We start from the raw sequence: 26,456 nt of genomic DNA on the forward strand, positions 1-26,456 counted from the left end.
TTTAAATTTTTTTTATCATTACACCATATTAAACATACAATTTATGCACTAAAAATAGTAGTTTCTATAAAAGTAAACATTAACGATATACTGTATTAAATTATATTATATTAATTATATTGTACATTGTATCCTGTTCAGCAGTGAAAAACTACATACACAAGGTTTTCAGTCTGTCCATTTTCCAGTTTCTGGTTGTATTATAAGCTTACATACAGATTGTATAGTCTTAGCATCAAAGCAGTAGTCAGAAATACAAACCCATGTTTATGTTTATTATTATCAACCCATTTGAGAGAAAAAAAAAGACACAAGACACAAATCCCATCTCTTTCTCTCTCTTTATTCATATATCAGCATATAGTCCATTGCACAGTGAGCACTAACTGGACTGCAGGTCTAACATGATTCTGGCCACCAACACTTTAACCTTTTTAACAGCTTTATACCCAGAGAAGCAAAGTTCCATTAACATACCAAACACAATGCTTTCATTTACGTACATGGAAGAGGTGGTACAATTCACAAAGAGCATGATTCCAGTATGTTGAAGAATCTCCAATCAGATACTCCACATGATTTTGGTTCTATAAATACAAGTTCCAGGTTATTTACTTTTTTTTCTTTTTTCTTTTTTTTTTAATCACTACTAATCACTGAGATGAGTCCTCATAAAGATGAGTCAAGACCATGATTGATTGATTTCAGCTGCTATTATACTTACGTGACTGTGCGTCAGTGTGTGTTTGTGAACAAGAGAGAAACAGAAGTGTGTTAACGTTTATATATTATACAGACATGACTGAAATAAACACCAATTTTATTGCAAATGGTGTTAAGTTTTTGTTTTGTTTTTTTGTTTTTTTGTGTGTTTTTTTGTTTTTGTTTTTGTGTTTTTAGGCTTTACAACTCTCTTTTAACACTGCAATAAGGGGACCAAGCAAAATTTACATGAGGATTTGTTTTCTTTACTTTGTTGTCTTTTTTTCCCCCCACCATCTTAATTGGTGCAGAGTGGTGAATATCTATTGGTGTATTTTTGTTTTTGTTTTTTGTTCTGCTTTCAGTCCATATACATGGGGGAGCTGGGGGACGCTGGCATCTGATCCATGAGCCTGCAGACGTAACCAGCTACATCGACCGAGCGCTCCTCATACATCTGAATGAACGGGTCTCTCTGCAAAGGCAAAAAAAAAAAAGAAAGAAAGAATTTTCAACAACTTAATTCAAACTCCTACAAAATGTCAAATGTCAAGAAACAAACCCTAATGACTGGGTTTGAGTTTGAAGTCTTAATTTTGTATTTATAATGATGACTCAAACTTACCAGCAGCTCTTTGTACTTTGGCCTCTTCGATTCGTCCTTTGTAAGGCTTGAGAAAAGAGGAAAAAAGAAATGGGAGAGGCATTAAAACATTGGAGGATGCATTTCAATGATGTGTCCACCAGGGGGAGACAGGAGCTAAGCTAGCAGCATCACAGCACAGAAAAGCTCCAGTAGAAATTACTGATTGCAGAAATTTAAAGCAGCTTTTTGTTTGCCCATTATTACTGTACAACTTCACAGTGGTGTTTCCTTACCACACGTTGACAAAGGCGATGAACATGGGGGAGAAGCGCCTCTCCTCCGAGTTGCTGAGCTGTGGAGGGTCTCCTCTCACCACCTGGGTCAACTGGTCAAACACACTATTCCACTTTGGGTAGGGAAACCGTCCTGTGGCCAGCTCATACTGAAACACATCATATAAACAAGGTGAATAAATGTTTAGCATTTAATATTTGTGAATGTCAAGGTCAAGGTCAAGATTTCTTTATTAATACCAGCTGGTAAATTAGTCGTGCAGACAGGCACTCAGCAATCCCAGTATAAAAAACAGCCACACACGGACATCATGACACACAAATCACAAATAGAAAAAGACAATATAATCAAAATACATGGTCAAAGTCATAGGAATAGAAATAGAAAAGTGCTTCTACATAGAAAAGTGCTTCTACGTGTCCCTAGGGTCAGCTGAGTTCAATATGAACAAGATAACCTTGTGGCTTTACTATTCAGCATTACAATTGCTGTGGGTATGAAGCTACTTCTGTACCGTTTTGTCCTGCCCTTAGGGGCCACAAAACGACAGCCAGAGCGAAGGAGCTGGAACTCGCCGTGCAAAGGATGTGAGCAGTCATTACGAATAGCGCTGGCTTTACGCTGCAGCTGTGTGTCATAGAGGGCTGCCATGGTGAGTTGAGGCTCACCAATTATCCTACCAGCCCATTTGATAATCTGGTTCAGGGAATTTTTGTCCTGTAGTGACAGATTACCAAACCAGGACACCAGGGCAAAAGATAACACAGACTCAATAAAAGCTCGATAAAATAGCCTGAGCATAGTTTTGGGCTATTTGGGAATGTTGGAGCTATTTGTTATTTTTGTAATATTTAATCACTTATTGTTTAGTTATTTTTTGTTGTTTAGTTTGAGGAATACACCTTTAGTTTGCTTATGATATTTAGTATTGTTTGAGTTAATTTAGGTATTTATCAATGCTTTTATTTTGAAGGTACTGGGTAACTGGGGAAGATAAACGGAAAATAAACCCATGAGAAACTTTATTTTTGCCTGGACAATGGACTGGTGCGTAAATTTACTCCCTATAGGTAGCTCAGTGGTCGTTTGATTTGCTTTTGTTTTATTATAGTTTTTGATATTTTTGATCATTGACATTGAGGACAAATAGCCACTACAGTGAATATACATTGACATGACTGACTCCGACTCATTTTAAATTAAGTTGCACTGCATATATGAAGCCATAACAAATTTAAATGAGTTCTTCCTGGTTTCCTAAATCAGTTTGAACGATCAAAATTTAAATGCCATCGCTATTATGTGCAAATAAGTTACTAGGAAACATCTGTGGTGCCAATCAAGGGCTATTAAATTTGCAAAAAGGAAGTAAGGATATTATGACAATGATATTGTTAACTAATTGCTATTTCCCCCCCATCACCCACAAAGACTCACCAGTGTGATTCCCAAACTCCAAACATCTGAGCGAACATCGTAGCCTTGCCTGGATGCACTGGGGTCTATTCTCTCAGGCTGAAAATTAGACAGGAAATCAGATTAAATTTGGATCCATATATCCTGAAACAAAAAAAAACAGTTCATAAGAAAAATGCAACAAAAGGAGGTTTTGGTATCTTGACAAACCGGTGTGTGCTCTCTGGTACATAGGACACAATGACAGCAGGAAACGAGTCCACCCACATCAACAAACAACAAAAGATTTACTATTCAAAAATACGTTTTGACTTCTACTACACGTCTGTCATTATCAGAGTAAATCACTTCCTAGATGAGGTTTTAATAAAAACTGGCAGAAGACACTGAAGCAGTAAGGCGTGTTTCACTCCTGTTGTGTCAAATGAGAAATCATCATCACTGGTGTTTCGGAAAGAGATTCAGTTTTTTTGTGTAAATCTATTTTTTCTGCATCTAAACAAGAGTATTATAGATGGAACTACGGTAATAAAGCTTCTTGGGCTTTTTTTTTATTGGACACAATGTTGAAACGATCAGATCAGTTGGAGGCTGTGAATTTTTCAAACCACCAGATGTCACTGTGCTTGTTCAGTTTGAATCCTCAAAAGGTTAAAATCTTCTGCAGTGTGCTCGTCACTATGAAAACGCTACATGTAAACACCATATCTAGAATTAAACTAGAGTTTTATGGTGTCAAAGACTTTCATTCTGCAGCCGGTTAAGGAGCCTGAGATGTTTTGTTATGACCTTCTTAACTCTGAGCTGCAGCTTAGATCATCAGACAGAAACAGGTGTTCATGCCCAAACTGGGCCAAATAAATATCCGATTGCTAGATGCCCCCCCCCCCCAGAGAACACAGAGCCAGCTCATCACCTCTGGGCATGTTTTCACCTGCACAACAAGATGCCATCAGCTCCGGAGCTCACGCAATACACTACACAACATGCAGCACGCTCAGTCAGGACTGCAGTGTGGCTCTGCCCGCCTGCGTTACAAGGCTGGCTCGTCGTGTGCCATTCACATTCACAATCACAACCTTCCCCTCTTCAAGTTCATCACTATGCACAGTGGCAGACAACGGTAATAATGAGGTGTGTGTGCACCAAAGGGGGGCTGCAGATATCTCTCCCGCTGCTGTGCGGAGAGGAAGGGAGCACCTCGCTGGCCCATTTACAGGCCTGAATTAGATGCTGACGTCACCCCGGCGGCGGAGTGGGACAGTCTGTGCTGCAGCACTGATGGGTTTTATAGAAGAGCAGCTGACTACTGCAGAGACAGAGAGAGAGAGAGAGAGAGAGAGAGAGAGAGGCTGCTCACATCTGCCAACGCTGGCAGTGTTTAGTCTCTGCAGTCACAGCATGTAAACGCTCTCAAACATAAACAGCATTAGTGGGGAAGTGATTAGACAACAATGTTAACGTCTCTAAGATCCACCTTCTCCTCTCTCGTGTCTCTTTATAAACCGATTCCTTTTCGGTTTTTTTCAACCTCCTGATGGAAACGACAACGATCACAGATGTGTTGGCCTGTCATCACGCCCAGTAGCTTTTGTCTCAGAAGAGAAAAAAAACACATAATAATAACTGTGACCACAGAGAGTTGACTAGAAGAGCTACTGCTTCTATAAAATCCACATACCGGTACCCACACAGTAAGTCAGGCCCTCCAGCTGTACTGAGGTCAGTTTTTTTTTTTATTCTTTTTTTCTTCTTCTTACGTCATTGAGCCTGCAGTAACCAGCAGTGTGGTGATCAAACACCTGGCGAGCAAGCCAGCTGGAAACAAGAAACTGGAGCTGAGATTCCTGAACCCTGAGTTCACGGCCGCGGGAAAGATCCTGAGGCGGCTTCGCTCAGACCGGAGTCATGAATGAAGCGACCCGCCCCGGTCCTCGTGGTGGTGGTGTAAGTTGCGATGCTGCTGCTGCGGTGCTGATAGTACCGCACCAAATTTAGAATGGAAACTGTTGTGGAGTGACTGGAAGGAGGTGGAGGAGGAGGAGGTGGTGGAGGTGTGGAGGGGTGTGTGGGGGGGTTTGCCCCCCAGCTGACGTAACCCCGGAGACAGAAAATAACCTCAGAGTGGTGACGACACAGTGAGATCACCTCTCTGCACTGCCAGAGATTTGGTACACACACACACAGACACACAGACACACACACACTGACACGAGGTGATCACTGAAAACATTTTACACAAAACAAGCAGCAGATTTACTGATAACTAACTGATTATTGATCGATTGATCATATGAAGCAGCAATGGTTTAACATGCAGCTTCTAAAAAAATGTGAGATTTTGCTGCTTGTTGTTGTACTATTTTATATACTATTCCTTTAAATTTAGGTAACACTTTATAAAAAAGTTCACACTATTAAGCATTAAATACTGAATTCATCATTTATAACGCATGAATACTCATTAGTATGTAGTTTATAAACACAGTTAAAAATGCATTGATAAGCACTAACTGTATAAACTACATACTAATGCGTATTCATGCGTTATCAATGATGAATTCACTATTCATTAATGCTTAACTAATGCTTAAAGCAGAAGTAAGCGATCCAGTCGTTTTGGCTAACTTCTTGTCAGCAGATGGAGTTAGCAGTCCCCGCCCTCGTCCCTACGTCACCACATTCACGCGCATCCCTTGGCTGCACACACAGAGAGGACCGCCCCTTTATGCCGTTCTCTCTCCTCATTGGATAAAGGTTGTAGGATACAAGGAAGGTTTTCTCCTCGGCTTACAGCAGAGCAGAGTGACTGACAGACCCGTGTTTCAGACCAAACACTCTATGTAAGTGATTGCTGTCAGAAGATATAACTAATATTAACACAAAAATTCTGCTTACTTCTGCTTTAATAGACAGTGTGTACTTATTATAAAGTGTTACCTACTGTACATTTTTAGACTTTCGACAAAAACAATCTGGAAAGTGGAAACATCAACGTAGGCTCCAGGAAATTCCCGATCATTTAATCCATTTATCTATTGATAATCTCTCTTTGATACTCTATGCATCTGTGTCTGAGCAGCTTACGAAATGTAAAACAGCAGCTGCACTTCCAGGCAGGTGCATTGCACATCAGGCTGCGCCGCGGGGCACACGTTACACAACACACAGCATACCTGCAACAATGATCCTACACCGTGGGTATAGAAGGTATTTAGAGATTAACGTGTCGTTCAACCTCAGCTCGGTGACATTTTTTCCTCTCGTCACTGTCAGATGAGTGACCGTGTAGTACGAGTGTTACTGTATCTACAGGATGTTGATTTGTGTGGTTTCTGTTCTGAGACTCACTTTCTGGGTCAGACCTCCAAACCTTCACCGAGAGAGGGGTCGCATTTCAAGATTCCTGCACACAGCAGCGATTCCCATCAGCGAGTCACGACCACCACCACCACCACCACAGACTGAACCTCGCATGACTTGTTGACCTTTCCTCTCACAAGTCAGAACGAGGTCACTCCGTTTCGTTTAGCGTCACGGCTCTCGGCTCCGTCAACAGCAGCAGCTGCACTGATTCATCTTGAATCACTTTAACAACAGTAAAAGATGTAACTGCTGCAGATGAGTCAATCACCTGCGCTGATTCATTATCTACGTCGCTTTCTCACTGAATTCTTGGAAACGACAGGTGGAAATGTTTCTCTTTTGTAATCTCTTGACTCTCTGAAGTCATCGTTTATAGTCACAGGATGAAGCGCGAGCAGGAAGGTCTTTTGTTTTGGAGAGACCCACGATGTTCTTTAAACAGCAGATTTCGATCGACTCTTGTGTTACTCACCGCCATGTACGGTCTGCAGCCTGCATCTCTGGTTTTAGCGATGGAGTCCACCAGCTGACCGCTGATGCCGAAGTCGCACAGCTTTATGTTGCCGTTCCTGTCCAGGAGGATGTTCGACGGCTTAATGTCTGGCGGAGAAAGAAAAGATGACACAATGAGAAATGAAGCTTGAAGTTCGACATATGATAAGACATTAACTGTTCCGGTGTTGTCTTACCTCTGTGTATTATTTTCAAGTTTTCTTTTAAGTGGTTAAGTGCTTTCACAGTCTGCAAAATAACAGAATAACAAATCTTTTATGTAATAGCAGCTGTTTATTTGGCTTGTTTATTCTTTTTTTTTAATAATCTTCTGAATTACTTACAGCTAATGTTATTTTTCCTAATATTTCTTCTGGAATCACGTCGTCTAATGAGCAATATACAAATTTGTAAAATTTGTCTAAGGAGGTAGCCATAAGTTCCATACAAATCCAACAGTCGCCCTGAAACACAAGAAAAAAGGAGTTATTTCCTGTCAACCAGATTTCCAATAAAACCATAAGATTTAAAGGAATAGTTCAACATTTTGGCAAATTGGCCCATTGCCATAATCCCTATAGTATTAGGAGTAGGTTTGTTACCTTTAATTGTCGGTGTAAGCTATTTTTATATCGGCGTAGCAGAGCTTTTACTGTGAATCTGCTGCTAAAATTCTGTTTTTTTTCTTATATTTATGCAGATAATGCCATGCAGCACTGCATGGCATTGTTATCTGTTTTCTTATTTCTTATCTTTTACTGTGATATAAATGCTGCTAGTACTTTGTCCTCTCTTATATTTATGCAGGTTGCTATCCATTTTCTTATTGTTGTAACTGCTGCTAATACTATGCTTTTTCATACTTATGCAGGTAGCTTCCTACTGTTACCTTTTTGTATGGTATGTCTGTCCGTCTTTAATGTGAGGACTACGGATGGAAATTAGCTTTGAGCTAAATCCGGCACTTTTACATGACATGATGTGCGCGTGTCACAAATCGATGTCCATTAAGGTGCACTGTCCTTGCCAAATAAACAATAAATGAAAATGAAGCTGCGAGCTGCTCAGAGCTAACCTGCACATTCACCACGCTATGAGATAATAACATAATAATAAAGAGCGTTACAAGTCAGAGTTCTTTTCAAGGGAAATGCAGAGACTGCTTGCAGAAAAACTGCCCCTGAAGGCAACGCACATCAACAACTCTGTCTTGTAACGTTCTGCTATTATCTCATAGCGTGGTGAATGCGCAGGTCACAGCTTGTCCACCAGAGCGTTTTGGAGTTGTTGGATTGTGTATTTGATGAGTTTGATGAGGGAAACCAAGACATCCCATTAGCCTCCGTAGCGCAGCTCTGAGCAGCTTGCGGCTCTGCTCCGCCGTTCCAAAAATAGCTTGCACCGACAATTAAAGGTAACTAACCTAATCCTAAAACTATAGGGATTATGGCAATGGGCAAATTTGCCCAAATGTTGAACTATCCCTTCAAATTTATCAATTGGATAATAAATGTTTCAAATACTGTATAAGATACAGTCTTAATCTCACCTCTCTGAACAGAGCACCATAAAACTGCACGATGTAAGGACAATCACTACTTCTCATGACCACGTCCAAGTCCATCAGCAGCTGCTTCTGCTCCTTCTCATCAACCGTGGACCGGATCCTCTGTTGGTGGACACGTAACAAAGCAAAAGACATGTGTAAAACAGTCAGGGTGCAGATACCTGGGTTATGTGGGAGGCAGAAAGAAGTAGTAGATGGTCACCTTGACGGCCATGATCTGGTTGCTCGGCTTGTGCACCATCTTGTTGACGGAGCCATAAGCCCCTCGGCCGATCTCACCCAAGTCTTTGAGATCCTCGGCCGTGAAATCCCAGTGCTGCTCCGGGGAGATCTTCAGCTTTCCTGACGACTCGATGCTGTGTGTCCTCAGCCTCTCTCTAAAAATAAGAAATAAATAATGCATAAATGTACAGTGTGTGTGTAGGAAGAAAGAGGAAAATTATACTGGTTTTCTTTAAGGCTTCACTCACATGTGCGGGTTTTGAAATGGCGGCGCCGTGTTCAGTGTGAACCTAGTTGTGGGTTTGATTGGAGGGTTGGCAAAGTTCAGCTTCAGGGCTTTGCGTTTACCTGACCAGGAGAACAAACAGGGATGTGATCAGACTTTAAAATGAAGCAACGGAGGCTGAGGATTGAGTAAGGAAACAAAAAAAAACACAAGACTCATCCCACATGAGAGGTCAGGAATGATCAGTGAGTGAAAACAGCACAAACCATAAACATGAGGTAAAAGGGAAGGATGACGGGACATTTATCCAAATGCACTTAAATCCATGGATCTCATGCTTTCCACACAACTTCTGCATCACCATATATGGACATTTTACAGAGTACAGTCAATCTATGCTGTCACATAATATTCCCGTAGATATACTCTCTGTGATATTTGAATTTTCTTACTGTCAACAAATCCCATGAATAGACCCAAACCAACAATGAGCACCTCCCACTAACAACTGATGTGTGCGTGTGTGCATCAGAAGCCAAATATGTTTCTCCTCTGAACCACAGAGCTCCACTGTTTCCAAAAATGATTAACAACACATCACTGTTGCAATGGCTACCATACAAACAATGTATTTAGACTCATTTGACCCATACAAACCATCCTGCTGCACCGGAGCAAAACTGAAAATAGTCCCAAATAAATGCAGTATTTCCTCCAGTTTCAGTAAAGATTGACTTACAAGAAAAAAAAAACAATGTAAATTTTCACCTATAGAACAGACTTGAAGTGAAAACTACAGAAGCTTTGGAAGTCATTAAGTATTTTTCATGGGCAATGTTGACAGTAAGTAAAAACCCCATCCTCACCTGCAACATCATAATAAGTGTATCATATGTTAAATTTCTGTTTGCATTATGACTACAATAAACCCACTGACCACTTAATCTGGTACACCCGCACAATCTGATTTAAATTAATAAAATAAGTTCACAAAGCTGATTATGATTCGTCACATTAAATCTCACTGAAATGTTAACTGAACTATAGTTACTGTTAAATTAAACTTTGTAAAGGTCAATATTTACAGCTGAGCTGGTGTATTGGGTTGCATTAGGACACCAAGTTTAATTTCACTGTAGCACTAATATAGAGTAGATGACACTGGATTGTCTTTGTAAGAGTGGGCGGTTCCCTTTCACTAAAGATTTTTTTTAGTATTGATAATTCAATACTAGTTTATTTGAGAATGTTGTTCATTTTCTGGCATTAAACTGAAAAATTATATTATTTCTGTGTCCAGTTAGTAAGTAGCTCCATCTAGCTTGGGTAACAGGGTTAGACAAAACAATAGAAACACCTGTCAATTTAATTCCCATTTTTCATATTCTGGTGCTTTTTATAGTACAAACCTGATATATATCAGGATAAATCTTATTTTAATATCTGAATATTTCTGCATCCTGTTAGTCAGAGGTGTTTCTGTTATTCAGTCTACTAATTTGACATGAATGAAAAAGAAATAAGACATTAAAACCTATATAGAAGTGTTACATGGTCTTGTGGTTGGGGAAAACTAATACACTGTAACTGAGTGTAAAATTATGTGGAAAGACCTCTGACAAATTTATATCATCTCACTGAATATATCATCACATTGCCCAACCCTGAGTTACATCGGTGTCATCTGTTCAACAGCTGCCTGACACATTCATCGATTTATCAGAGGAGCCTATCAACACCCACTTCATTTTCTTACCACTTTCCTTGCAGTGCTGCGTTATTTACACTTTAAGAAGTCTGGGGTTTGATGCAGAAACGGAAATGGAAGCATGCTGCTAAAAAAAAAATCCCACCACACTACATTCACAATGCAAACACAAACCCACCACAGGTCAAACAAAAAAACTAACAAAAACAAACAAAAACCAAAACAGAAAACAGGGTAAGAGGAAAAACACTAATGATATACATCTCACACATGCTTCTCAAGGCCAACTGCTTTGATTACACCTTGAATCACAGGACCGTGTTCCCAGCTCGCTCCGCCCCCAAAATACCACAAGAATGCGTGTTTGAATTCCAGTAAGCAACATCGCTTGAAATGACAACTTTTGAGTGTGTGTGTGTACCTTGTCTCGACAAGCAAGTGCTATGCTGAGGTGCACCCATGCCAAAAAAAAAAAAAAGACAAACCAGTTGGGTAAAAAAAAAACAGTAATGTGACAACACTACAGGCACTACTGTTGCTTGTTAGTGACACACTGTAAACCAGTGATTAGAGCTTCCATTACAATATTTAAAAGTAGGAAACTGAGTCTTTCTCAAGACTTAGAGGGCTCCTCCATCACACCGAGGCGTTCAAATCAGTTTGAGCCCAAAATATCAATGGAAGCTCTGAAGGTTAGGCTTGTGCCGATGAGTGCGAAGGAATACACCTCGCCAAAGTGTTTTTGTCAAGAAATAACTGTCTTTCCCTGCAGCACAGATTTCTAACGTCGGTATCGTCTCTGAAGAAAAACAAAAAACACAAAAAAACGGTTGTGATGTATTAAAAAAAGTTGCAGTTTTCTTACTATTCACTATTATCTGAGCTACCGGCACAAGCCTAGTTCAAATCCGTCAGAAGTCTTGACTTGGATTAGTTGAGAACAGCAGGACAGACTCCCCCATACCAGACTGTCAGGCGGAAACAAAGGAATGAGAACTGTTGGTGCTGAAGCAAAAGAGGGTTGGCTTACTTGGGGGAGCTCCAGACAGGTTTATCTGAAACCCTAGAGGTGAGAAGACAGCTTTTATTTTCTTCATAGTTCACCCTTCAATTGTTACGTCTCTTCCTCCAGACACTGCTGTGTTAGTAGACTTCCAAGATTTATTGTGACACACCCCTTGCATAAAAAAACCCCCACTAAAACAACCTCTTCCTGGAATTACAAAAAAATAAAAAAAAGGTGTCCGAAATCCTGCAGTTTTAGTGTTGACTAATAATAATCACAGAAATTGGCCTTGTTCTGCTGAGTCTATCACAGGTTAAATGCATCATCTGGAGGGTAATGCATTAGCATGCACACGCATTTTATGAAACAGCTACAAGCACTTGGGTATGGTGAATTATGTCATGTGTCAGTCAGTGGAAACAGCAAATGAAAAAGGGGCAAAATGACCTGTAGATACAACCACAACAAAATGAAAAGGGTCTGGGAATGAGTATGAGTTACCATCGTGAAATGGTTTTGTAGGGGAAACACATTACAGTTTAATCAACTTTTTTTTTTTTTGTCTCGTGGGACAGCTCACCATTATTCAGCACCATGTCAGAGGATTAGGAATCATTAGTTAGCAGCATTAAGATAAAAAGGTGAAATATGGTCAGGTAAAAGGTGAATGAAAACACATTACATAACCGGGAGAAATGTCAGATACCTAATTATTTATAATTATTAGAAAAACAACACTGAATAATTTACTACAGTTAGACTTAATTATGGTAACATCTCATTTATAAAGCGTGGTGCTATGAATTTAAAGTTACATGCAAATCAGATATAAATCCATGAAAAAAAATCAAATCAACCAAACTGTACATTATAGTACAAACATCATTATTTAGTGGCTAAACCAAAAAAAAACATCTGTACAAAAATCACTGTGGGTTTGAACAAATCCACTAAAATCTTGCAACTCAAATTGGATTTCTAATTGAAACTGATTGGCCTACTCTACTAAGTCAAATGAAGTGTGTAGCTACCTGTTTCACTCTGACATCTCCAGCAGGTGTTGGACTCTGAAAGTTAAAACGAGACATTGTTTGTACAAAAGATACAGCATTGTAATGAGCAGTCAGTTGGTTTAGAGCTGGTGTGAATAAAGAGACTGGTGTCAATGTTTGTGTTGTCAAGAAGAAGAGCCTTAATAGAGGCAGCAGGACGGCCTCAGGTTTCACTGGGCTGAGGATCAAGCTGCAATACTACAAACAAACACTCACTCACTTTAAATGATTAGGCTTTCAAGAATGTATAGAAACTATATAACCAAAATATGGTTTTGCATATTGTCAATAAAATGTAAAAAGGGTTCAAACGATTTCTTAATTGTAAAGGTGTTAAAACATATTTTATGTGAACATATCTGGATCCAAAGAGGTGAAATTCATTTTTATCATTGCAAAAGGAAATGAAGCCTGAATTAGGGAGTAAAGACGTCATACATTGAATGAGTGAGCTATAATACAAATACTGCTCATCCAAAAGCTGAATGGTGCATTTTTAATCATTTTCCAAATTAATAAAAAAGAAAATGTTTTCTATCTAGTTTTTAAATTGCCCCATTCATTTCATTTTTTTCACCGCATACATGACAAGAAGAGGACAGCATGTAACCTAACGGGGCTGCAGAATATAGCCTAAGGCTACAAAATGGTAACGAGGATTTAAAATACATTTTTTAAAGGTATAAGTACATAATTATTTTTGCAATTGTCAAGTAAACATATATACTATACATATATAAAAATAAATACTAGCCCATTTTCCCTGAGGATCCTTTTTCCCAGCCCAGGGAGTAGCCTCGATCAGCCTCCCCCGGCTAGCAGCAGCCCTGCTAACGTTAACCTTCACTGCAGCAGAAAGTGCAGCTCGTATTTATCCCCCTCCTCTCCTCTCCTCTCCTCTCCTCTCCTCCCTTCCTTTCTTTCTTTCTCTCTTTCGCCTCCTCCATCCTTTTCCTCCTGCACTTACCCTGCATGCTGCTCATGGTGGTGATGTGCTGCGTCTGGGACTGGTGGTGGTGTTGTTGGTGGAGGTATTGGTGGTGCGCTGCTGCTGCTGCTGCTGCTGCTGCTGCAGAGCCTGCTGCGTTGTTGCTGCTGCTGCCGCTGCTGCTGCTGCTGCTGTTGTGGCTGCTCGCTGTTGTCGAGTTGTTCGGACTGGGAGTCGCCATTGTTGTGTGTTTGAATTCCATCAGCAGCTCCGCCGGGGCTGCAATGCAGACACACACACACACACACACACGGAGGAGCAACTTCAGCTCTTCACAGACCCGTCTTCTTCCCCCTCCTCCCCGGCCTCGGTAATCTCTCCGCCTCGCTAACGGAAACTAAACCGTAGGATGGCCTGCTGCGAAATGCTGTTAATTGTTCGGGGATTTAAGAAAAAGGGGGGGGAAAGAAAACTTCTGGGATATGTTAAAGGCTACCTGTGTGTGGTAACGTTAACAAAAACAAACACCCAGCTAGGCTAAGCTAACTATAAACTGGCTAGTCAAAAGGGGCTTTACGACCCGCAGCAATCAGCTGACCAAGTGACACTGACATGTCAACACCCACAGCTGCTACATGCTATTGGCTACCGCTAGGCCGGATGTCCCTTTCAAAATAAAACGACTACATGTCTCGGTGCAAAAATATTGCATCAAAGATTCATAGTAAATAATATCGTCAAATTAAGTTAAATTAGTCAAAGTTGGTAGCAGAAACTGAGGCACTCTCGAAGTTGAAATAATAAAAAGCCTTTATCAGGGCTCCAGACTGCCTCTAAATGGGGTCATTTTGCCTCTAAAACACAGGTTCTCAACGTCTTTCAGGCCAAGGACCCCCAAATTGATGGAGAGATGAAGCAGGGACCCCCTACTTTAAATATTTATAAAATTGTTTATTATATTAAACTCGGCCTAGTAGCCTACCGTGTATAAACGTACCCTGGATGCAATACTCGGCTATTCAAATTATACACAGGTTTGTATATTCATGGTCGTGCCACTGCCATTTATAAACAGACCTTGTTAACTGATATCAACAATGTCTTTCAACTGAATGATAATCATGCATACAAGCTATTCAAATTGACGTATTTATTCTAAGCATAAATATGGAAACAAAAAAAAACAAAAAAATTGTATCAACCAAAGGTTTCATGACCCCCCTGCAGGGCCTCTGTGTACCCCCTAGGGGTCACGGACCCCCTGTTGAAGACCCCTGCCCTAAAATTTAAGACAATGCAAGTATTTTCATCGACTTAGCTGTTTTTTTGTGTTTGTTTTTTATCACTCCACAGTCCACACAATCTGGAATATGTCATTACAGTGTATGCGGATCATGAATGAAAAAGAAATGTGAATATTTGCTTCGCAAGTTGATTTGTGCCCATAAACTTTCTGTTTGTGCTCCCAAAATTTTAAGTTAGGGGCCTCTGTGCTCCTAGTAAAAAAAGGCCCTGCTGAAATGAAGGCTTTTTATTATTTCAACCTCAGTTTCTGCTACCTTCTGCATGTGTTTTTTGACGAGTTGTAACGCTGGATAGCCACTTATAGATTATCTTACATAGAGTTACAACATGGAGCATGAAGGAGGTGAAGCTCATATATTACACATCTGACAAAAGTCATATTATGACCCATTGGTTATGGAGTCAACCTTGGGATCCATAGGAAGTAATCCACTTTGCCCGGTTAGTCGTCTAAGGGAAATTTAACTAAAACTGTGTTCTCAAGAAGATATAGCATTAAATGTTGAATATTTCATAAAATGCATTTGCTCATATTACACTATATTTTCATTTTAGTGTATGTTTCAAACTATTTCAAATGAATAGCTAAATATTAAACTTGTGATCACTGAACATCTGGAGGTCTTTGTAAACTTGCAATCCAGGCTTTTTATTTCAAAAAATTTAGTTGTTTTTTTTTTTCATGTAGAGGTTATAAAATTTATTTTATACCAAATGTTATATTTAACAAACATCAGTAAAAAATCTCATGATGATTAAAATGTTGTCCTACTGTCATTGTCCTTCTTGATGAGACATTAATGAGTTCCCTGCCCTCATTATATATTTTTCTGCTGCCTTGTTTTCCAAGCTGTATTTGTAATTTGTTTTAATTAACATTTAATTTGTGATTTTATTTTGTAAACAGATACCAGAAGTAGTATTTCTTCATTGTTGGTGCGTTGACGTCACTGCGGTCTTAGCGAGTATGTGCTCGTTTTGTTGTACGTGGCAGCCCTGAAAGAAAGAAGTCAGCATTTAATTTGATGTTTTAAATAAACATATGACCTATATGAAGTATTTTTTCACACCTTTTGTACATCTTGCGATCTCTAGCTATAGCTCTGTAAAATATAATATGTAAAATTATTTTTGCAATTACACGAGTATGGGTGCAGCGCTGACAGTTATGCAACCCTAAATCATAAAAAAAAAAAACACACATCTTTGTAAATCCGTCTGTAATATTGGTCTGGTATTTTAAATCAAACTGTACAGGATGTTATATGTGATTCACTGGGGGAGAAAAAAATTGTAGTGAATAATTTATATCCGTAGCTCATGTCCAAACAGTGCACTTTCGTGTTGGCGCAGTTAACATCAAACAAACCCCCACTCTCTTTCACAAGACCGGCCAGACACCAGCGACACGCAGGTCGGTGCGTCAGCTTTCCGACGTCGGTACATCCCGCTGACCCGGGCGGAGACGTGGAAGCAACAATGGGAGAAGTTAGTAAAGCGCAAGGCAACGGCGGGACGTGGCTTTTTGTTGTTTGGCAAGTCTGCAACGTTTTCATGTCTTTATTCTTCGCTCTTGCCACATACGTACAGGTGAGGGTCGTACCCGCCCACCCCACACACAAACCGGTCCCTGTGGGTTTTTCCCTGCTGCTGTATCATTATAATCAGTAATCAAATATTCAACTGTGTCTCCTCCTCGCCTTAGATCAATGATCCAGATGCAGGGTTGTGGATGGTGAGAATACAACCATGACTCATTTTATTGGCATGTCATTTGGGATTTTTGTGTGTGTGTGTGATTCGTTATTCACTCCATGTTTCTGTTGTAGGTTGGCTATGGGGTTCCTGCAGTCCTGTGTGCGTTTATTGGCTTCAAACCACACGTGACAGGTAGAGACACACAGGTTTCAAGAATCAAGTTGTGATTATTTGTTGTCATTTTAGTAAATAAATCCATTGTCTGTAGAGAATGAAAACCTCATTTAAACTATCACAGATGAAGCTGCTTGCAGAGAGTTTCCTTCTCTGTGACACTGACCATGTTGCCTTTTCCTGTTTTTTTTTTTTTTCCCCATTTCACCTCAGGCTGTTAAAACTCTTCTTCAGTGCAGCTTTCCAGTGCTGAAAGCTCCACCAAGTGGCTGTATAATGTCTGTGCAGCTTGGATTTTTTTATGCACTGTTGTCATTGCAGAGACCTTACCCTGGAGGCGTGTTGCTGATCTGCATGTGATGATATCCACTGCTGTAACTGCCATGTTAGGATGGACACTGTATAAGGAGCGAGTCACACACATCTTCCACCAGGAGGAGGGCAGGTGTGCATGATACTACTAATGCATAATTCAGACAAGGATTTTATAACAAACAATCCAGTTTTAAAATGTTTGATATAGAGTTGTTATTATCTGAAAGGATATAGAGTGTGCATTGTCAGAAAGTCACATTGCCATTATCAGAGTATTTTGGGTTCTTGATCTCAAACTGGATTAGAATATTTAGTTCATATATTTTTGCCCTTTAGGGAATTTTCTGGTCTCATGCTGACGCTTGTTTGGCTTCTTCTGTGTCGCCACTCTGGGAGGTAACGTTAACACGTACTCTTCATTTCCACTACAAAAGTATTGCACATTAGTGTTGAAACATTGATGCCAGTCAAGTCCACTCTTCTCTGTCAGGGCTCCAGTCGGGATGCTCAGAGTCTCCACAGCTGTTGCCATCACCGTCTTCCCTTTCGTGGCCTGGCTTTACTACTACATCAATAAGGAGCTGAGACTGAACTGGCCTTCACATTGTAAAACTGCAATTTAGACATTGACTTCTTCCTCTATGTCACCTGATCAAATATTAATTTTGTTATGTTATGACTGAAAATCCTGGACCAAGTATGCTGCTTAGTTAAAGACACCAGCCGAGGAAAAATGAAATGTTATTTCCAAAAAATATACATATATTTTTTTAATTTAATGTTTACCTAAACAATGTATTGCATCAATATTACAAACTTTCTTTGTCTTTGAGTTTAAATTTAAACTTTTTTGACTGTACTGATTGATTTACTAACATTTCCAAATGAAGTGCACTGTGTAAATAATATTGAATGTAATAATAATAAAAAGAACGAATCTTAAGTTGTACATATAAATGGTACGTTTCATTCACACAAACATTAAGACAGGGAGACAGATGACATGAACTTTATTATACTCATTTGAGCACTAGATTGGAAAATACACTTCATGACGGGTGGTACATACTTGACATCTGGCAGTGGAAAATAGATAGTGTTGCAATGATCAAGAGCAGATTGTAGTTAGAAAGTGATGGATTTGTATCATTACCTCTTGCCACTGCTTTTGACAGCAGAGAATACATTTATTTATCATGCCAGGATTTTAAACTGTGACAATATTCTTACACTGTCATGAAAGTGTATAATTAAAGTTGATTTATTTTGCAGTTCTAGTGCTGATGAGTGGAGAACACAGACAGTATAATACATATATTTGTATGTGAGTAGGTAACTGTAAAATGAGAATCAAGTAAGTAATTTACCAATAGAATAAAAAATATTTTTTATTATTCTTTCAGGCATTTCACCCCCTTTGGAAGCTGAGTAGGATATCTTATGTTGTAGTACAATGTGTGTTTATGTATATAATCATGTATATATGTGTATCAGTGTGTAAATTATTGATTTATTTATTGTTATTAAAGATGTATTCACTAAGAAGTTCCTCAAACACATTATTAAAAGTGGGTGTTTCAGACGCTAGGTGGCAGCAGAGCGCAGAGAGACTGAGAGGACGTGAGAAAAAGATGTAATGACGTAAGTTCCTGTGTTTAATAACACTTTCCTGGATTCTGATCTCAGACCAGCTGTTAAACTTTTGACGCGGCCATTCTGAGCTATCGCGAGTGTTGAGAACTGACCTGAGAGCAGCAGTTTGTATGCTGCCGTGCCTCCTCACGTTTATCACGTTTTGTAAACTAGAAACCGCTTCCTCGTCTGAAGAAGCAGCGGCAGCGGCAGCAGCGGTTCTGTCAAGGTCCGAACATGGCGTTTCAGAGCGTTTTATATCACAGGCTGTTGTTGAACAGTAACGTTAAAGTAGTCTTACACAAATGTCCCGTCAGACTCGCACACAGCGTTTTAAGGAGAGAAACGGGACTGAAAGACAAACTGTCACCGAGGAGAGTCCAGTGCTGCCTGGTAGGTCACAGCCACAGCTAGCTAACGTTAACTTACCTGCATCAAACTCCATTAGGAAATGTGATGGTTTAACGTCCGCATCGTCGCCAAAGTTGAAGTCACGAGTTTTCAACTTTAAATGATTCAGCACATATAAGCAACCCATTATGTAACACTAATTTCAGTTGGATTAAGCATTTGTCGAAACATTTTAATGATAAAGTTAACAGGTTATTGTAACTCTGCTGCCTGGCAGGTGTTTTCATAATGTAGTTAGGATGTTTCACACCAAAATATACATATTTTTTATGTACCACTACCTACTCACTGTTGCATCAGTAGCACAAACATTCTTTGTCCTAAAGTTTAAATTTATATAATAATGACAATAATGATGTGACTCATTGATTTACTAACATGAGACAGATGACATGAACTTTATTATACTAATTTGAGTGCTAGATTGGAAACTGCACTTCGTGACGGGTGGTACATACATGACATCAGGCAGTGGAAAATAGATAGTGTTGCAATGATCAAGATTAGATTTTAGTTAGAGTGATAAAATTGTATAATCACTCCAATCACTTCACTAAAAAAAACAACAACAAAAAGGTCTAGTTAGGTTCTAGTTTTGCCTGTCTATATACCTCTGAAAAGTATTTTTATTGTACAAATCTGTCTGAAATGAATATGTATGTTCATTGCAAAAACATAATTAAAATACCAGCAAATGCTAAGGTGTCCAACCTAAAAAAGAAAAAAAAAGTGCTTAATAATTCATTAAAGATCTCCAGTTACTCCATCAGTCTTCTCATGAAACAGCACCACCTTATTATTCTCTAACCACATCTCCTTTTCCTCTGTTTACTCACTAACAGGTGAATGCCAGTCTGTGGTACAACAGCAGAACAACACAGTGGCTGAACCTGCACTGCTCAAGAGCACTGTCGTCACTGCCTCCACCACCCTCGTCTAAGGGTGAGAAGAAATTTGGGGTGAGTATAATGAAATGTCATAAAACCTCAGTTTTGACAAGTCTGTAGTATAAACTGTGTAATTAACTGGCAAGTGGTCAGTTTAGTGTGAAGCTGCTTGATTATTGGATGAGCTGATTGGCCTCCCAATCTACGGCATATAATGACTCTCTTTTCTTATTAAAGCTTTTGTCTGTGAGCATCTGTTTCAGTTAGTCCAGTAGAAACAGAATAAACATATAGATATTTTACTAAATGTAGATTTTCTTCTATTTTTTCTGTCTCCTCTGTGAAGCCTGTGACGTGGAAGTCTTTGGCCATAACATTTGCTATTGGAGGAGCTCTGCTGGGAGGGATGAAGTATTTCAAAAAAGAAAAGGAAGAAAGTGAGTATTTATATTGATGGGAAATATCCTGGACACATTCAAGTCAAGTTCACATGTAATACCAGCTTTAACTCTGTTTGTTTCACTGTTGAATTGTGCAGTGATTGAAAAAGAGAGGAACAAATCAATAGGAAGACCAGCGCTGGGCGGTCCGTTCTCGCTCATTGATCACAACAACAAGCCCGCCAAGAGTGAGGACTTCCTGGGCCAGTGGGTCCTCATCTATTTTGGGTTCACTCACTGCCCGGACATCTGCCCGGATGAATTAGAGAAGATGATCGAAGTAGTGGACGAAATAGGTAATAAACAGTTTTCATCAATGCCTATGAGACACAGGAGGAAACGTAACTCACCAAACATCCTGTTGTGTTCGTGTTCGACTCCCCACAGATAAAATAAAGTCTCTACCGAATCTGACGCCTCTCCTCATCACAATCGATCCTGACAGAGACACAGCAGAGGCCATGGCTGCGTATGTGAAAGGTACAAGAACCATTTAACCTGACCGATTTCTTCATCCTCTTCTGGACTTTCATTACATGTATTTCTGGATATAAAAGTATTATTTTCTATTTTTTATCTTGCCCACTTTGTTGTGTCTAATTTGTTGTGACTCGTGATTCCCTTTTTCAGAGTTTTCCCCAAAGCTGATCGGCCTGACGGGGGAAACAGCAGAGATTGAGCAGGTATCCAGAGCCTACAGAGTCTATTACAGTCAGGGACCAAAGGACGAAGACAACGACTACATTGTGAGTGATATTGTTTTGCTCTGTCTCATTAATGGAAGGATAATGTAGGACAAGAGAAAGAGAAATATCTGTCTGAATTCTTGCATCCTGTTCTCTTAAGGTTGATCACACAATCATCATGTACCTCGTGGGACCAGACGGGGAGTTTGTGGAGTATTTTGGACAGAACAAAAGAAGCGCAGAGATCTCCACATCGATAGCATCACACATGAGGAAGTACAAGAAGGGGAAGTGAGCTGCAGCCTGTTGAAACCCATTATGGACTGACGCACTGCCCTCAGGTGTTTGTTTAACTCGGTTGACTTGAATCATCACTACTATCTTATTTATTTTGGATACATCATCGTATAAAGTTAATCTGTCTGCAGTTGCATTACTTTCACTGGGTGGTGTGCAGAAGAAAACGGGTTTGCAGCCTGGTGCTGTCGTATTGTTCGCCATCATGATCCATAACACACTTGACACTGCTGCTGCCTTCGCCTGATCTGGAAAACACAAACACTGCAGGTGCCTCCTGCTTAAAAAATCACATGTACTCATGAGCTCCAGCTCTTCAATATATCTGATTTCTGATGTCAAATAAGACAGAATTACATGAAGACAAATGTAGGAACTGAAATAAATACTTGATTTTGTGATAAAAATCAAAATTACAACTTTTTCTTTCTTGATTTGCTTTATTTTTTGTGCTTTAATATAAATATTTTTGTGAACCACTGCGAGTGAGACATACAGTAGCATCCATACAACTTTTATAAACATAATCCCCTCCCATAAACATAATCCCCTCCCCCCTCCCCGGTCTCCCCTGCTTTAATATGATTAAGTTTAGTTGTCATTTAGGCAGATGCACATGCAGATGTTGGAAAATGTTGATCAGGTATAACTTAAAGCCTACAAGTGTATTGACTTCCCGGAACAAAATGGAAAATAAAGCTAGAATGATATTAGGTTATCACAAATATACTGATATCTTTGTACTGTATGTATTGGTAAGCAAGCACATTTTTGACCAAGGAACAATCACGAGGCCCAGCACTAGAGGTCGCTGTTCACACTGCTGCACCAGAGTCAAGATAAGTGCCATGAAAACAGGACAATGAAAGCCCACAGGCAGTCACTCCCCTACATTTACTGCTTTTACCCAAAGAAGCTTTCAAATGTGGATAATCACTAAAGTTTCAACTGTAACTTAGAGTCAAAATAAGAGTAGGTAGACATCCTGATGTGATGAGTTCATCAGAGAAGTGAAAAAAAGGCTGAAGGATCAACATGATGTTTAGTATCATATAATGAAAACTGACAATGAAGAGTGAGCTATTGTTCTTGTAAGCTCTTTACTCCCCTGATTACATTATCCACTCTGGGTTTCACAGTTTGTTTCATATTTCATCCATCGTCAACAAAACACAAAATAAGATTTGCAAGAACCACTTTGTGTTAGACATCAATAACACAAACATCTTTTAGTTTATTTGCAGTCACTATAAGGAATAATTGTTCTCAGATGACCTCCAGTGACAATCTCATTTAACATCCCTGCCTCTGGACAAATGCTTCAATAGATTAATCATTCATAATCAAAAATAGAAGATCAGTTTATGTTCAGAAAGTGTTATTTCAGACCTGATGTTCCCACCAGACAGCGCGGACATATTAATATCTTCTGCGGCTGCACACCTGTCGTGTTCCTCCTTTAGAAATCGGATTAGAAAAGCAAACACAGCAGTCGTTCGTCTCTCCACAGCCAGACGCTGCACTTATTACTGGAGGAGAGAGGCCATCCAGCTCAGACCGCCGCCACATGGAGCACTCAGAATGGATTGCATTGATTTTAGGATTGATAAGTTATTTTAAAAACATACTCGGTGTTTCTGCCAAGCCTTTATCCTGCCCATTTGCCAAGCATCCCACCCAAACCAACACAACAACAACAGTCACAAATAAGTGTAGTGACTGTTGCTGGGACAATGAAAAGCAACTTTCAACTAAAATTTTGTCTGAGAAACATTTTGTTTTCATATAACTGAAATAATCATCCAAATACCGCTCATAAAAACTTGACAGTTCACAAAAACATGTTCCTATAGAAAGTACTGTATGTTCCTATGCAGTACAACTCCAGAGAAGTTTTAAGCAGTTCATAAATTTACCTCCACTCACAGATGGAAATCTGACATCTAAAATCTAAATCTGATGGACTCCTAATGTGCTGTTGATGATTCTGCAACAGATAAATCAATAACTTCAGACAATATGTAGACCTTGTGGCACACTTCACTATGTTGTAAGTTTAATTTAAAATGAATAAAATTGTCATTATTGTCATCAGTCTACACTCAATATCCTAATTTTTGCAACCGAATTAAAACTCTAAATCTGAAATCTCACATTTCCAAAGTCCTCAGACCCTTTAATCAGTACTGTACTTGAAGTTAGGACTTCTCCCATTCTTGGTGGCAGATCCTGTCAAACTCAAACATGAGACTGAATGATTGACAACCGCCATCTTCAGACGTTCTGCAGGATTTAAGTCTAAGGATTTAAGCTTTTGGACTGCTATAAGGACAGTCAGTGATTTGTCCTGAAGCCAGTTCACTCTTGTCTTGGCTGTTTGGTTCTGGTCATTGTTGAGCTGAAAGATCTCTTGGTGGTGATAGAGATTCAACACCAGAGAAGTCTTTCCCTTATGTTCTCGGAGTCAAACTCAAACCAGGCTTATGTCTTTCAATCAGAGAGGTTCCCATCTAACGTCTCTACTATAAAATTCCTGATTGATGGAGAGCTGTCAAGATGGTCGACCTTCCAGCAGATTCTGTCAGAGTGATCGTTGGGGTTCTTGGTCACCTCGCTGAACAACACCCCTGGTTACTCGCTTTGGCCGGACGCCCAACTCTTAGCAGCGTCCTGGTATTTCGATGCTTCTTCCATTTCAACCTTATTGAGGCCACTGTGCTCCTGGGAAATTCACAGCTGTAGAAATGGTTTTTATACCTTTCCCCAGATTTATGCCTCGCCACAAAAACTTTATTGCAGAGGTTTACAGAGAGTTCCTTGGGTTTCATGGCTGGGTTTACTGTTTCCACTTCACAAGCCAGGCCATTTAAATGGTGTATGGTGCTGAGATGAAGTCTAAGAAATTTACCAGATGAATAACACAAAATAAATATACTTTATTTCAATGAGTACCAGTAGTGGACATAATGAATTCGACTACAGTTTTAATTTCCTGGCTCGTAAATGACTATTACAAAGAAAACTGGTTTGTGGTTTAGTCCTATTGTGTGCAGTGTATAGAAATGAGACACAGCTCATCATGTCGTTGTGTCAGAATTAAAAAAGAAACAGACAAAACAACACCAAAAACCATAAAGTGACCAGCCAACCCTACACAAACAACAGTTCATTATCAGGAGATTCAGCACATGTTCAACTTCTCTGATTAAGATGCCATCCAGCAACATTTTGTGTTTGTTTGTGGTCCTGAACTACACCAACGGTGGAACGCATAGGAGCTAAACTGGATTTGGATTGACAGTGTGATTGATGTGTGAGGGCTCGCGGCTCTGCCAACACCTCCCACAATCAGCCCACTTCTGGGTGGATCAGTGGTGCTGTCAGTCCAAGTGCAGTTTACTGCATTGCTTTCATGGTTGCTGCAGCGTAGGCTCACACATGACACAGATCAGTGAAGAAGCTGTGTGTGCTTTGAGTGCTGGGTTTAATCCCTGTCCAGGAAGGCGGTCTGTGAGTGACAAACCGCCTCCGGTGCAACATGTAAATCTTGCTTTTGAAAAAGCTGCTTCTTTCTGAATCAAAGAAAACACTTGTGTTTTTCTACATGTAGTTTGCAGTAGCTTTGCTCTGAAGTAGATCCTTGTCTCTCCCTTTGACCTCCCTAATCCTGTACAGATGCACCCATCGTCAGATCTATTTTCTACCGCCGTCTCTCCCCCCCATCACAACCAGCTGATGGGGATTTTCTCCCGGCTTCTTCTCTGTCTTGTACCGTGACCCCTTGAATTCGCGGCCTCCTCGCAGTCGAACTTCCTCGTACAAACTCGCTGCCGTGTCGAGACATGACAGAGGGGTAGGTCGGCGCACCGTTGGTTCCTACTCTGGTCTGCCTGTCCGAGCCTTGCTTGTCTACACCGAGCCAATTATAATCGCAGCTGTTGCCAGACCTTCAAATGACATTAAGGGGCTATTAAATCAGCAACCAATTAGGCTGTCTGTGATGCACTGCCAGACAAAATGCCCACATCATACAGCTCTTCTCCCTCTGGAGCAGCACATCATTTCCTTCGCTATGAGGAGGAGAACAAATTGTGAGAGTGGAGTTTTGAGGTTCAGACTGAAATGTGTGTATTTGCTTGGAAAACAGGAAGGCGAGTTGGTGTTTTGTGCCACAAGAAAAGATGAAGCAATTGATCAATTGATCAAACATCAGGCTGTAACTAATGAATGGTTTCATGATGGATTGATCAGATCATTATTGCTTCAGTCGATACATCATATTGCCACAATAAGTCCAGCATGGCTGAAACATATCCAAACAGGGCAGCAGGATGAATGCACTGCTAAAAGTGAATCAAAAACATACCTAATGACAAATACCAGGAGAAACATTTTTAATAAATGTGGTTAACAGAGGCCGGCCTCTGTCTGGAATGTGCTAAATGTTGCCCGTCAACCCCCGGCTGCTCCAAACACTTGTGTGTGATCAGCTCTGCTCTCCAGACAGCCAATGCCAGAATTTCAGCGATGCCCTAACAGACCTAATCTTCCCTGATCCCAGAAAATGAGGCTTGCCGTGTCGGGACCGTAAGCCCCCTAAGCTGTCGTCCTTAGCATTCATTGCTTTTTAATGGACAGTCTGAAGGATCACAATTGAAACCGTTTAAAAGTGACACAATACAGCTATACATAGACAGTTTGAAATACAAAATGGACATACTTGACTTTTCCAAAGTGGCGTTGAAACCATCTCCAAATATAGGAGAAGGAGCAGCGATGAAAAAGGCTCAACCATCGCGTATAAAAAGCTGTCAAAGTCTAGTTAGGGTGAGTGATGTGTGTGGTGTACTGTTGAACAATTAACCAACAGCACAGAGTGGGGAGTCTTACCTAAAGGCTCTGAAACACTTGTTGAACCTTGTGGGGAATCGAACATCTTTTGGCTGTTCTGACGCACTCAGGTACGTACGATGGCACGTTACACTGTACTATTTTGTTTTAAACTCTGTCCAACATCCGGTACATTGGTTTTTTCTCATGCAGCTG

The 26,456-nt window shown here is 40.1% G+C and overlaps 3 protein-coding genes across 5 annotated transcripts; 2 read left to right on the plus strand and 1 right to left on the minus strand.

The window, feature by feature from the left end:
- Window positions 1-327: 327 nt before the first annotated feature.
- Window positions 328-14,081, minus strand: map2k4a (mitogen-activated protein kinase kinase 4a). Of its 3 annotated transcripts, XM_085783669.1 has the most exons (13): window positions 13,605-14,080; window positions 12,617-12,652; window positions 11,610-11,642; window positions 8,894-8,993; window positions 8,626-8,800; window positions 8,406-8,525; window positions 7,201-7,320; window positions 7,054-7,105; window positions 6,837-6,964; window positions 3,020-3,097; window positions 1,582-1,730; window positions 1,328-1,373; window positions 328-1,177 (listed from the first exon to the last, which is right to left on the minus strand). In XM_085783669.1, the coding sequence occupies exons 1-13, from the start codon at window positions 13,825-13,827 to the stop codon at window positions 1,064-1,066; spliced, it is 1,374 nt and encodes a 457-aa protein (XP_085639795.1). In that variant the 5' UTR covers window positions 13,828-14,080; the 3' UTR covers window positions 328-1,063. The 3 variants fall into 3 exon arrangements, with proteins under 3 accessions (XP_085639795.1, XP_085639798.1, XP_085639797.1); XM_085783672.1 differs by lacking the exon at window positions 11,610-11,642 and having other exon boundaries at window positions 8,894-8,981; window positions 13,605-14,081; XM_085783671.1 differs by lacking the exon at window positions 11,610-11,642.
- Window positions 14,082-16,264: 2,183 nt separating this feature from the next.
- Window positions 16,265-18,007, plus strand: tmem220 (transmembrane protein 220). The gene is made up of 6 exons (XM_085785383.1): window positions 16,265-16,460; window positions 16,576-16,605; window positions 16,700-16,760; window positions 17,064-17,187; window positions 17,394-17,453; window positions 17,548-18,007. Exons 1-6 carry the CDS (start codon window positions 16,350-16,352, stop codon window positions 17,678-17,680), a joined length of 519 nt encoding a protein of 172 aa, XP_085641509.1. The 5' UTR covers window positions 16,265-16,349; the 3' UTR covers window positions 17,681-18,007.
- Window positions 18,008-18,790: 783 nt separating this feature from the next.
- On the plus strand, window positions 18,791-21,830 carry sco1 (synthesis of cytochrome C oxidase 1). Its single transcript, XM_085783664.1, has 7 exons — window positions 18,791-19,082; window positions 19,943-20,059; window positions 20,334-20,424; window positions 20,526-20,723; window positions 20,815-20,907; window positions 21,058-21,173; window positions 21,274-21,830. The coding sequence occupies exons 1-7, from the start codon at window positions 18,927-18,929 to the stop codon at window positions 21,406-21,408; spliced, it is 906 nt and encodes a 301-aa protein (XP_085639790.1). The 5' UTR covers window positions 18,791-18,926; the 3' UTR covers window positions 21,409-21,830.
- Window positions 21,831-26,456: the final 4,626 nt, after the last annotated feature.

The sequence above is a fragment of the Trachurus japonicus genome, chromosome 8 (assembly GCF_045865225.1).
Source record: "Trachurus japonicus isolate A0001 chromosome 8, Traja_1.0".
NCBI classification, from domain to species: Eukaryota; Metazoa; Chordata; class Actinopteri; order Carangiformes; family Carangidae; genus Trachurus; species Trachurus japonicus.